The sequence below is a fragment of the Aulonocara sp. 'chitande type north' Nkhata Bay genome, linkage group LG9 (genome assembly GCF_057382095.1).
Source record: "Aulonocara sp. 'chitande type north' Nkhata Bay isolate Kocher_YH1m ecotype deep benthic linkage group LG9, A_spYH_male_GT1.1, whole genome shotgun sequence".
NCBI lineage: Eukaryota > Metazoa > Chordata > Actinopteri > Cichliformes > Cichlidae > Aulonocara > Aulonocara sp. 'chitande type north' Nkhata Bay.
This window is the reverse complement of record NC_141352.1, coordinates 2,687,145-2,701,036: the sequence shown is the minus strand read 5'-3', so window position 1 is coordinate 2,701,036 and position 13,892 is coordinate 2,687,145. Positions and strand designations below refer to the sequence as shown.

Below are 13,892 nucleotides of genomic sequence, written 5' to 3'. Positions count from 1 at the left end.
TGGAGGTAGTGGACCTCCTGCTACTTTAGTTGGGGACCCCTGCCCTACTATAATACATACAAATAAATCCAACAATCCCTTTGGTGACAACGGGAAGGAAAATCTCCCTTTTAACAGGTGACTGAAAGGTGACTAAGGAAGAAATACTCAATGCATCACGGGAAACCACCCAGCAGCCTACACCTATTGCAGCATAACTAAGGGAAGATTCAGGGTCACCTGTCTAGTCATAACTATATGTTTTAGTAAAAGGGAAAGTTTTAAGTCTAATCTTAAAAGTAGACACAGTGTCTGCCTCACGAATCCCAACTGGAAGACAGAGGGGCCTAAAAAAGCAGAGGGGCTTGGGAAATCTTTGTGTAGCCTAAGCCTGCTTTAAATTTCTCAATAACTTTATCCCTGACCTGTCTGGTGTGTTCTTTGGACTTCATGGTGTTGTTGCTCCCAATATTCTCTTAGACAACCTCTGAGGCCGTCACAGAGCAGCTGTATTTGTACTGACATTAGATTACACACAGGTGCACTCCGTTTAGTCATTCGCACTCATCAGGCAACGTCTATGGGCAACTGACTGCACTCAGACCAAAGGGGCTGAATAATTACGCACACCCCACTTTGCAGTTATTTATTTGTAAAAAATGTTTGGAATCATCTATGATTTTCGTTCCACTTCTCACGTGTGCACCACTTTGTGTTGGTCTTTCACCTGGAATTCCAATAAAACTGATTCATGTTTGTGGCTGTAAAGTGACAAAATGTGAGAAAAGTTCAAGGGGACCGAATATGTTTGCAAGACACTGTATTAGCAAAAGACAAGAGTGGGTTTACAGGAAACACTGTTAAATGGCCAGAGGGGCCGATGGCGCGATATGGCAGCCTCGCTTCTGTCAGTCTGCCCCAGGGCAGCTGTGGCTACAACCGTAGCTTGCCTCCACCAGTGTATGAATGTGAGAGTGAATGAATAGTGGCATTGTAAAGCGCTTTGGGTGCCTTGAAAAGCGCTATATAAATCCAATCCATTATTATTATTATAAATGTTCAGTTTCTATGCCATATGTTAAAACAAGTTCTAGAGTGTGATTAACGTGATGGGTGGGTTCTTTTACATTCAAGATCAACAAAAGTGGCCAAGAAAAGATTGAGACCCATCAAACCAGGCAACATTTTTCAATCTCTGCAACATTCAGATTTTAGGGGCAGAATTTGTCTTAAACAACATAAAGCATGGATCCATCCTGCCGCTGGTGTAATAGCGTGGAGATATTTGGTTTGCACAATGTGGGTCCCTTAGTACCAACTGACATCATTTACAGACCACAGCCTACCTGAGTCTCAAGATGTGACAATATCCTTTATATCATATAGTCTATGTTACGTTATAATTATAGTTGTGGAGCCACAAGTTTGCCTCTCTTTCGTCCACTTTTGTCTCTACGCAACGTTACTTTTTATCGCGAACGTCGCCTGAAAAAAAACAAAAAACAAAACATTATCTGTGTCAACATCCAGGACTAAGAAAAGACAAGACATAAAATAACATCCATTTACTGTTTGCTTTATAATACTCAGCTTAATGTGTTGCAAAAACTATAATAGAAACAATACTGCAATAACACTAATGTAATTCTCAACTGCTACCACTAAAATACTGTAATTCAAATTTGAATAATCACTCAGAGCTGCTTTTCCATGCAGCAGAAATGCTAACATGTTGCTAACAGTTGTTTCAGACAGTCAGACTAAAATCACGAGATAAAAATAAAAATACCTCACAGTAACTGCACTTGGAAAGTCTTTCTTATGTGGATCTGTTGGTGTCGTCTCAGGTAACGTGGAGATTTAAAAGTCTTCTCACACAGGTCACATTTATAAGGTCTCTCCTCAGTGTGGGTAAACATGTGGTGTTGTAACTCTGTGCCTGTTAAACATAGTTTACCACACTGATCACAGCTGTACACATCATGTCTGGTGTGAATGCGTAGGTGAATATTTCTGTACCCTACATGGCTGAAAGTTTTTCCACAAATGTCACAGCTGTATGCCTTAATTCCAGAGTGGGTAACTAGATGACTCCGTAAGCTGCTACTGTGAGTAAAAGCTCTGCCACACTGATCACAGCTGTACGCTTTAAGTCCACTGTGGATGAGATGGTGTCTTTTTAGGGCTTTCTTCCAGGAAAAAGACTTTCCACACAAGTCACAGCTGAACGGTCTCTCTCCAGTGTGGATGACCTGATGGATTTGTAGTGAATCCTTCTTAAGAAAATCCTTCCCACACTCTTCACAGCTGTACGCTTTAACTCCACCGTGGAGGAATTGGTGTGTTTTTAAGCTTCCAGACTGGGTAAAAGACTTTCCACACTCATCACAGCTGAATGGTCTCTCTCCAGTGTGGATCAGTTGGTGTGTTTTTAAGTTTCCAGGGTAGGTAAAAGACTTTCCACAGTCTCCACAGCTGAACGGTCTCTCTCCAGTGTGGATCAGTTGGTGTGCTTTTAAGTTTCCAGAGTGGGTAAAAGACTTTCCACAGTCTCCACAGCTGAACGGTCTCTCTCCAGTGTGGATCAGTTGGTGTGTTTTTAAGCTTCCAGACTGGGTAAAAGACTTTCCACAGTCGTCACAGCTGAACGGTCTCTCTCCACTGTGGATGAGTTGGTGTCTTTTTAGGGAACGCGCCCAGGGAAAAGATTTTCCACACTCGTCACAGGTGTATTTCTTCTTCCCCTTTGTTCTGTGAGGTTTGTCAGCCTCCTGAGAGCGCTGACTTCTCGCTCCATATTGGTCCTGCAGTGACAGATATACAAACACAGGCAGTGAGTGAAATGTAGGGCTGGGCATCGTTACTGATTTCGATTCGGGGAAATTTTGCGTCACACAATCAGATATATTAGAATTCTGATCATTACCTATCAGTACATATCCATATTTTACATTTCTAAAACGAAAGCTGACACTTGTGAGACTTCATCAGAGGTGTAAGCATCACAGCAGATGCCTTTGTGTCAAAGTAACTGAGGATAAAACAGAAAAAAAATGAAGGAGATTTTCCTGGTCTGAGTATAAAAATATTCTGCAGTGGATCAAACACGAAAGAAAACCATGAATCAACATATGAACATTACCTGATGCTGCTGAAGTGAAGCAGAGCAAAGTTACAGAGGGTTTATTAGAGACACAGCTAAATGTTTTGCATAATTTTAAAAAGTTTACATTTGTTCTGTATTGAACAGCAGAAATGAGGTTTTGTTGCTGGAAGGAAAAAAAAGAAACAAAGAAACAAAATCAAAAAAGAAACAGCGCCCAACAGCGCTGTAAACAACAGTCTTCTTTTGCTGCTGGTTCAGTCAAGTATGTTTGGAGAGTGACAAAACCTGCACCTTCAGAATCTAGCGCCAAAAAAAGATGTAAACATAAGAGGCGGACCCGCCGACACATCAGAATCAGTGAGCTGCCGGCTTTCAGCCCCGACGTCTTTGTTTACGTCTTTGTGCAGAATCCGTGTAACTGCTCTCATTTACTGTTTTAGCTGTTTGGTGTTTCTGGCGTTTCAGGCAAAATTTATTCATATTTAAAAATCGTTTCAGGATTTTAATGGATCAATATCACGTTATCCAACCTAGAATCGATTTTAATCGATAATCAAAACCCTCCCCCAGTGAAATGCAGTCGTGGAACAAACTGTCATTACTTTTCAACACAGTCCTCTTTGGTGACATCTGCTGGTCAAAATATGAAGCGCAGCTTGAATCTACAAATTATAATGAACCGCTTCATTATGTTTAATATCATGTGACAGTTCTGTCTGATATCGGGCTGCTGTTGTGGTGCTTTGCACATGTATTTTTTGTGTGATTAAAAAGGTTTTGAAATTTGATGAATAAATAATTTTGATGAATATCCTTATGGTGGTAGACTTCCGCAGGCACAAGCATTCTCCACGGCAACCACTGAACATCCAAGGTATGGACATTGAGGCTGTGGACAGCTACAGGTACCTTGGTGTTCATCTGAACAATAGACTGGACTGGACTCATAACTCAGACGCCCTCTACAGGAAAGGGCAGAGCAGGCTGTACCTGCTGTGGAGACTCAGGTCGTTTGGAGTGGAGGGCCCACTCCTGAAGACCTTCTATAACTCTGTGGTGGCTTCTGCTATCTTATATGGTGTGGTCTGCTGGGGCGGCAGCATCTCTGCTGGGGACAGGAAGAGACTGAACAGGCTGATCTGAAGAGCCAGCTCTGTTCTAGGATGCCCCCTAGACCCAGTGGAGGTGGTGAGTGACAGGAGAACGGCGGCTAAGCTGTCATCCCTGTTGGACAACATCTCCCACCCCATGCAGCAGACTGTGACAGCACTGAGCAGCTCCTTCAGTGGGAGACTGCGGCACCCACGGTGTGGGACGGAGAGATTTCGCAGGTCTTTCCTCCCCACTGCTGTCAGACTCCACAATAAAGACTTTAACTGATCAAACACACACATCCACACATGTGCAATAACACTAAGTGCAATAATCTTTTCTGGCATCGTTGTATTTTTACTCAGTTGTATATAGCATTTGCATTCTATTTTTATCTTATTGTATATTTTATTCTATTTTATTCTACTGTATATAGTATTTTATTTTATTCTATTCTGTACAGTTGTGTACTGTATTTATTCTAATTGTATTCAAATTTTTGCTTCATAACTTTTGCACTGTCCACTTCCTGCTGTGACAAAACAAATTTCCCACGTGTGGGACTAATAAAGGTTATCTTATCTTATCTTATCTTATCTTATCTTATGTAAACATGTGCTATGGTGTGGTCTCCCTTTGCTTGTGACTTCTTGATGTTTGTAAACATAATAGATATAAAATAAAAACATAGCATACAATAAAATACAACACAGTCATATAACAGGTTGGGAGGATGAGAGTTTTAGACGTGACTGATTATTTGGTGAAACTGTGATATTTTCTTCACCTCCTGTGTTGAGCTCATTGTTTCCTCTGTAGTGACTCAGCTGAGTCCAGATGACTGAAAATGTTCCTCTGCTGCTCCGTCAGACTCTTCTCCTCCTGCTGATCAGCTGGGACACAAAACAGATCTTTGTTAGGCTCCACACTGCACTGAAGAGTCAAAGTGTCTCATATCTGACAACACAAAGTACAAATTTCACTCTGATTGCTCCTCCTGTGGTTTCCACAAACACCTGATCACCACTTCACAAGTCTCTCCAGACCCAAGGATGCCTCTCTCCAAACTCCACCATTCCCCAAAGTTTGATTCTGTTCATCTGGAAGTTTTCAGTAGGAGAAATTTTCATCACTCATCCAGGTGACGTCTTCAGTCTCAGCTGACTCCAACCTTATAAACAGTACATTTACATAATGACTGAAACTAGCACCACTGAAGGAACAATGGGCTGGGAGGTCAGTTCCTTCATCATTTATATGCAAATTCTCATTCTCATGCTGTGATTGCAGCCATTCCCCAAACTGTTCGTGAAAGGTACTCATGGTCATTGATCAATGAGCTTTTATCAGTGAAAAGACTTTTCTGCTCCAACTTCTCCCAGCATGCTGAGCTAATGATTAGTTGGTGTTTTTCTCCAAACACTCTCTCACTCTTCTCTCAACGTGTTCACAATAAACTGTGAACAGACACCGAGGAGAGCAGCAGAAGACCTCATTCAGGAGCTAAACTCAACATGAACTGAACTCACAGTAAAGTTAGCTCGGTGCTTACCTTTAGATGAGCCCACAAACCGAGAGAAACTCCGTGATGAAGCTGGAACTCTTTCCAAACACAGGAAACAGATCAGGGAGCAGAGACCCACGTGGTTCACGCTGATCTCAGCTCCGATCCAGGAGACAAGGGTGGGCAGATCGATGCAGATATCGATCCAGACGTTGGTAGTGGTTTATGATCGATGCTTTGGTTTGTTTCTCTCCTGTAGATTCACTTCTTTACTTGCTGTGGATGAAAAAGCAGCTCTGTCTGTGCGAACACCTCTTCTTATGCGGCAGACGCACTTTGCTCCGCCCCTTTCTTCCTGCCCTGCTGGGATTCGTTACTGTGAGGTCACGTGACTCGGCTGCACACAGAAAATGCATTTTTGCTGCAGAGAGAGTAGTGCTGGGATTTCTGGCTCTTTTTAGAGAACCAGCTCTTTCGGCTCGACTCACTAAAAAGAACCGACTCTTTCGGCTCCGAACCTGAACTTCAGGTTGTTTTGTTGCTTTAATTAATTTATTAATATAAAATTATGCAGAAAAGTAATTACTAATGTAAAAACAAGTGGTTTTATTTATATATGTTTATATATAAATATATACGGTGGCCCCTAGAAACAAAACACGTACAAACTCCAAAACACATTTCTAGCATGGACTGAACTTCCAAAACAGAGCTGCCTAGATCGCTTAAACTACACGATTGAAAGCATGTGTGTATTGTTTGTGTATTTATACACAAGCACTCATATATATTCAATTTAAAAAACAGTTCATTTACCTGTTACTACCACAGACCAAATCCGGTCATTGGTACTTCCTGGCTTGTGTAGCCACTAAGTAACAAAAGCTCAACACTGCGCCCTAGCATCCTGGAGCACTTCTGTTGTCTTTTGTACGTGTTTTGGAGCTTTTACGTGTTGTGGAGTTCGGACGTGTTTTGAAGTTTGTATGTGTTTTGTCTGTAGGCGCCACCGTAAATATACTTTTATTTATTCACTCCACATAAAATGTAATAAATAAATCATATAATACAAAAAACAACTATTCACATTTCAACTTTTAACTATTTAAATTTTCAGCTTTTTCCTTTTAAACAAATTTAAAGTGAAACAACACAAAAAACTGCAAACCACAACACAATTAAATATAAATTAAAATATGAAAACAAAAAGAAGATGCATATTGTGCTAGGAACACTCACAGCTCAACAGAAATCCCATTGGAAAGATTTTGTAAAACCCCTGGTGCATGCATACAATTGCACAAGAAATGATGTTACAGGTTTTTCACCATATGAGCTTATGTTTGGCCGCCAACCTCGCTTACCGGTGGACTTGGCCTTTGGACTACCCCTTGCCAAAGAAGGATCAACATCCCACACACAATATGTGGACAAACTAAAGTCCCACCTAGAAGAAAGTTACAAGCTGGCCATCGAAAACTCAGAAAAGGTGATGAAACGTAACAAAAACAGATTTGATAAAAATGTCACTGCATCACAGCTGAATGTTGGAGACAGAGTTCTTGTGAGGAACGTGCGGCTAAGAGGCAAACACAAGCTTGCAGATAAATGGGAGTCATCTGTGTACATTGTAGTGAAGAAAGCCGGCACTCTTCCTGTGTATACAGTTCGACCCGAAGGCCAAGACAAGCCCCTGAGAACTTTACATCGAGACCTCCTACTGCCCTGTGGGTATTTACCACCTGAAAAGGAAATGCTTACTAAGCAGAAGAGGAAAATGCCTGTCTTACCCGTGTCTCCTGTACGTGCTGATGATGCTGATAACAATGACGAAGAGGAACTAATCTCATACCTACCTGTTCCCTTCTCTGCTGAACCTGTCACCTTCACAACAACCATCGACTTACCCAATACTCCGCAACCTGTGCCACTTATCAACCAGCCCGATGTCCCTATAGTATTGGCTACAGAGGAAGAGAATGCTATCCTCTCAGAGGAACCTGTACCTGCTGAAGAGGAACCAGTTATTGCTAGCGGAACCGTGGAAGCTGGCTTTGAGCCAGTTGATCTTGTCGAAACTTCTCACGATGAAGAAAGTCTGTCTTCTGATTCGGAAGCATCCAGAAGTAACTTGTCACAACACTCACCTACTGAATCAGAGCCTCTCAGTCCTGAGGCAGAACCACCCTTGAGGCATTCAACCCGCACCAGGAATCCTCCTGATCGGCTGCAATACATCAAGCCTGGTAAGCCTCTGTTAAAGAGCGTTCAGACCTTCCTGCATGGGTTAAGTTCTGTCTTCTCCTTCGCTCTTCAAGACGATGAAGAAGAGGAGACAATGCCTTCACACCTCAGCCAACCAGTCATTCGCTGCCAGCCTAGTCCATGTACGAGGACGTCCATGAGATTAGGGGGGGAGAGTGTAACCACGGTAACTTCTGACCCCACTTCCACCAGTCCCTTTATTGTGGCGGGAATGAATCCTGTATAAGTTCCGGGTCAATCAGCTGCATGTCCCTGCTCCTCTGGCTGCTGTTGTCCCTGTGGTTGGCGTACTTGTCAGATCACGACAAATTTTGCACTACAGGCCAGTTGACAGCGTGCAATAACCCGGCCGATTCATTCATCTTTACACTACCTCACACTCGACTCAACGGTGAGTTATTTGTTTGTTTTGTCACAATTAATGTACATGCGGAGCCGCGATCGCACATCCTACAATGCCGGTAAGCTAATGCTAGGCTAGCGACAGTAAGTGCAATTACTAGTGTCATCTATTGAATATTGTTGTTTTTGTTTATTCCATTATGGCCGAATGTTGATTTAACGTATCTAGAGTTGAATGAGTGATTTGATTTTTGTAGTTTTGTCCGTTTTGGATGTTTTTTGTTACTTTTCTGATGAAATGCCGAAACGGCCTATGAGATTTTGCATTGAGTTAAATTCCATTTACATTATTGAATCTGTTGCGCAACACCTGTGATTAAATGAGTTTTGTAAATATATTTGATTAACTTTGGATAATATTTATTAGCTTTAACGCTGATATACTTTGATGGGACCCATGAGAATGTCTTTCTATAATAGTATTTAGAATGACATTCATTATAAGAGATGATGGTTTATTGATTGTTGTATGAAACATGGCATTGATTACTTGACTTTGTTATTTATGGATTTATGTATTTATTTTGTCACAGCAGTAGAATGCTGTTTCATTTTCTTCTGTGAATGATAATTTCTGTTTTTTGACCTTGTTTAGGTCAGGTTTTTTTTGTTCTCCCGCGATCAGCCCTGATCAGCGCGAGATGGCGAGCCACCCGACCACCGCTACGGTGCGGTAGGAATTGTGAACCTATGGACTGAATCACAAATTGTTGACAATGACCTATCACAGGTCCATGGAACTAAACTAAATCACATACTGGACTACACCTCATCCCACCTCCTTTTGGAACCTACTAAGCTGTTTTGTATTGTCAACATTATTTTTGTTTGTGATATATATGCATATGTTTTTATTTCTTTTGTACATCCGTCTATACACTTCTCATAACAAACATAATATATATATATTTGAGCTCTACTTTTGTTTCCTGTGTTTTATTCACACCCTCAGGCTCCATAGTCGAATCTTATTCTGATAGCTCATTGTCTATGAGGCTGCAGTCAGGCGCCCTGGTCCTTTAACCGCGTTACAATATTCTCTGTCATATGGACCTGCATGAATAAACTTTCTGAATCCTTTATCATCTGCAACTGAAAATAGTTGTGGATGATTACTATACCTTTCTAATGTGGCGTTGTTGTCCCTGGCTCTCTTTCTCTCTCTCTCTCTCCCGCTCTGTTCCTGTGCTACTGCTGTAACTACCGCCCCTCCCCCCTCTGCCCAGGGCAAAGCACAAGGCTCGTGAGAGAGAGGGTGAGAGAAAGAAAAAAAACCCAAACCACAGCTCCCAAAAAGGAGCCGGCTCGCGTCGTTCACGTCAAAGATCCAGCTCTAAGAGCCATTTCGTTCGCGACCGACACATCACTAAGACAGAGAGAAAGAGGAGCAATGTGTGGAGATATTTTATGGATGTAAATGAAAATGCTGGAGAACAGCTGGAAGGCATGTCAGCACCTAAAGCCAGAGGGGACCACAACAAGCTGTAGAGTTCAACTTTCAACTCGTTTGTTTGCAGGGTTGTAAAATGGGCAGCATAGTGGCTCAGACCTGACAGGAGGAATGAGCAGTTTGCATGTTCTCCTTATATTTCTCAGTTTTCTGTGGGTACTTTTTCAGCTATCCAAAAACATGCACCTCAACTGGAAACTCAAAGTGAAAAGCTGAGTTAGTTTGAAAATAAAAGAGATCATTTAAAGATTTAACCAATGCTAATTTTTGATTTTATCCAAAACATAGTTGATGGTAAAGGACTGAACAGGTCTCCAGTAAATCTAATCAACTTCTACATGGATGTTTTACTGGATAGATTTGACACAAAGGAGCGCAGTAGTTCCATAACCCAGTTGTCCTCCAATAGTTTCCACCTACACAGATATGAAAACACATTTTTAGGATGATTCCTCATCCTTTCTGTCACTCCTCAGCGTGCTGAACACATAAAGATTGCAAAACAAAAAAAAATCCCTGCTGGGATTTGAAACTAGGATCTCTGTTTAGTTACACCAGTTCTGGGATGGAAATTTCTTCTAATTTTAAGTATTGTTTACATGTTTTAACAATCTCACCTCTGTGTTACTTAGTTATATACATATGTAATGGCATCACACGTGTGTCAAACGTTATTTTACACATTGTGGGGCGTTATGAGTAAGTTAGACTGAGACATACAGATGCCTCTTTGTTAGGCGGACCGCGAGACCTCTCTGAGCCCTAGAGAAGGAAGAGGCCTCTCGAAGGAAAATTGGGAATGTGAATATCGCGAGTGACAATTAAATGGAGGATAAGTTGTAACTTTGTCTCTGGAGGAATAGGCCTGGAGGTATAGTTCCCCCTCCGGGATGGGGAAACGTGAGAGTAGTGGAATGTTCTTTGTCTCTGTCTGTATTTAAGGAAGGGCTGTGTCTTTTCCTTTAGCGATCACACAGCAGTGCCTATACTGGATGCTCTCTCTCATGCACATGATGATAATAATCTTCCTTCCCTCTCGTCCTGTCTGTGTACAAAGTGATCAGTTCCCTCCACTTGTATCCTCAAAACTCTGGGAATACAACAAGCAACTGGTAAGTACACACCACTTCTCAACGCCAGGAACTAACTGATTTCTCTCAACAATCCAGTGTCCATTGAGGCTCAGCTCCTCTGTTAAGTAGCCCCTCAGATGCGGCTGATCAGCAACAGCTGAGTGCCATCATCTTACAGGTGTGGCTGTTTTAATGGCGGGTAACTCTCCGAGATACCCCCCTGGAAAGCCCTGAAGACTGCTGAACGCACACACTCCCTTTCCCTTAGCAAAAATGAGAGACAGGGAGAGAAACACCAAAAAACCTAAATGGCACCGGGGTAATGCGGCCATTACAAACAGGCAGCATGCTGCCATTTCATAGGCTCTCAGACCTCTCTGAAAACGTCGAACCTGGAATTGGCTGGGCCGCACTATGAATTCTGGGATATGGTGGGCCACGAAGGAAACATCCGCCCATCCTTCAATTGGAGGAATAATTTCTGTTTTACAACTTCAAGATATCTCTGAACATTTTTGTTAAACGTGCCAGTTCATCACAATGAATTGGTGTAATATCACAAATAAACTGCATGTAATTTCTTTAGTGCACTCATAAACCCATAGCAGACTGTTAGGAGACATTTTACCACCATCTTGGGGCTTGGAAGGATGAATGGAAGGTACTAAGTACCTGTCTGGTGTGTCGATGCATCCCATGTCAAAAATATCCAATACTGTGTCACTTATTGGACACTGGATTTGAGAGTAGTGATAGTAGGAGAATATCCCACTGTACCTACAATAAATAAAACACATGGATCAGGTTAGTACACCATTACTGTTAGGATAAATTACATGTTAATTTCTTTCTCCTTGCTCCTGCAGAGTGGCGTCCCGGCTGCATTGGTCACATCCTACTCGACCTCGACCTCACATCTCAGAAGGAAGGACACTGGAAGACAGTCAGCAATTTGGCACTGTCAGGTTCAGTGACAAAAACCTAAGAGCTGGAAACTACAAAAATACTAAAGAATAACTAAGGGAACTAGAAATAGAAAGATAAAACCATGAAAAAGTACAAAATCACAGAACATTAAATAATCAAAAACATGGGTCACCGGACCCAGGACCATGGCAGGCTCATTATAACGTGAGTTCCACCTGCTGCACATGCCCATATCAGCACTGTGACGTTTCCCCTTTCTCTTCATCCAGAGGAGTGTTTTAATGCCAACTATTTCTTGTCATTTCCTGATGGTTTAATGGCTGTTTGTAAAGATGAGGTTAATTATAAGCAAGCACACCGATGCTGCACCTCCCACTGCTGCTGCCGGGATCCGGTCCGAACATGGTTTAATTGAGCTCCATGGACTGAAACTGTTCTCGCTGCATCCCAAAAGGTTGAGTCTGTTCATTTGTTTTCAGTGGTTTCGTCACTGATCCAAGTGACTTCTTCAGCCTCAGCTGACTGCAGGTTTCCCCAGCCTCATAAACGAACAGCAAAAAAAAAAAAAGCAGCAACATCTAAATGCCCTCTGCATGGATAACGCTTTCCACCTGGTGAGACTGGCAGATGAAATGAAGTTGACCAGGCTTCTGTCTGTGAGGGTACAGCTGTGCAGCTTCACTGCAGATGTTCCCGTCATGTCTGCGAGTTTCAGCAACAGAAACTGATGGAAGTTCTCGTATTAGACTTCAGATTTGTTTACAGATATCGTTACTAATTTCTTACTAATTAGAAATTTTCTAATTTCTTATTTTGTGGGTTTTATTCTGTTTGTATTTGTGTGATTAGCTGATGCAGTTCTGTTGATTACACTGATGTCTTTCCTGACCAGGACAAACGTATTTTACTTTGAAAGTTTTCCTCATTAAATAGATACCTTTTAAAAATTGTGTGTTTTTGTGTGTTGCATGGCACTTTGCAGCAGTTTACGGAAAATTTGTTTGGCAGCGTGCTGTGCTCGAGTTCCATCGTCCCTCCGCCCGTCAAACACTTCTTTAATCTCTTGCACGCATGTGAGGTACTCTCACTCGAACGCCAAGCATGGAGACTCAGCAGACGTGTTGGGTTCCCAGAGTCGAGCAATTTCTTTACACTGCCCTCCATCATACGTGAAACTTAACAAAACGACCAAGCTTTTGTAACTCCATCAAGCACTTCTACTCAATCAAATACCATTAGCAGTTTATTTTGCACAATAATAAAATTCATAGTATGATGAAGTGATTCCTCACTGGGGAGTTCCAGGGAGTAGCGAGGAGCAGCATACTCAGCCATGTTGTTCAGCCCGTACACCACACAGCAACTCAGTGCACCGCGGGAGATCTCCATGTCTCAGGCATCAGACCAGGCCCCAGTCTTGACATTGTAGTATTCAACATTAGGGGTGGTGGTGAAGCCGTTGTAGCCCCCTGCAACAAACAGGCAGTCATGCATCACAGAGATGCCAAAGTTGCTGCGGGGGCTCAGCACGGGGGGCATATCCAGCCAGGTGTTGGTGTCAGGATTGTATGCCTCGACAGTCTGCAGACGAGCAGTTCCACTGAAACCACCTACCTATATGAGGAAAACAGAAATGTGAAGATGAGGAAGCTCTAAGCCATTTATTAGAATGACTGACAGACAGACAGATGATGGCCAACTAAAATATCTTCTATTAATAATTTATTTTCATGACTCTGTGTCCTACTGTCTTTGCACATGCTCATTGTGCTTACTGCAAATACATGGCCTGCAAAGGTGATGACTCTGAGGCTGCTACGCCGAGTTTAATATGCAGCACACATATTTTAAGGAGACCAGACAGCTGGCAGCAAACAGTTAAAACTCTATGAAGTGATGCCAAAAAACAGTTTCTCCAAATCTTCACAGTTAAAAGTATTTTGCGTATTTTAATGAACAAAGATGGCGGTTTATAAAATTCACTGTATGTTAGAGATGAGTGATGATACAACAAATTCTAGTGTCTGTCCAATACCAAGTAAATACAGGGCCAGTATTGCTGATACCAATGCCAGTGTAGATATGTTTAACCTA

At 42.1% G+C, this 13,892-nt stretch overlaps 1 protein-coding gene across 1 annotated transcript; it reads right to left on the bottom strand.

Annotated features, from left to right (window-relative positions):
• Positions 1 to 828: 828 nt before the first annotated feature.
• LOC147321415 (uncharacterized) lies at positions 829 to 6,025 on the bottom strand. Its single transcript, XM_086305341.1, has 3 exons — positions 5,730 to 6,025; positions 4,965 to 5,070; positions 829 to 2,783 (listed from the first exon to the last, which is right to left on the bottom strand). Exons 2-3 carry the CDS (start codon positions 4,980 to 4,982, stop codon positions 1,770 to 1,772), a joined length of 1,032 nt encoding a protein of 343 aa, XP_086161467.1. The 5' UTR covers positions 4,983 to 5,070; positions 5,730 to 6,025; the 3' UTR covers positions 829 to 1,769.
• Positions 6,026 to 13,892: the final 7,867 nt, after the last annotated feature.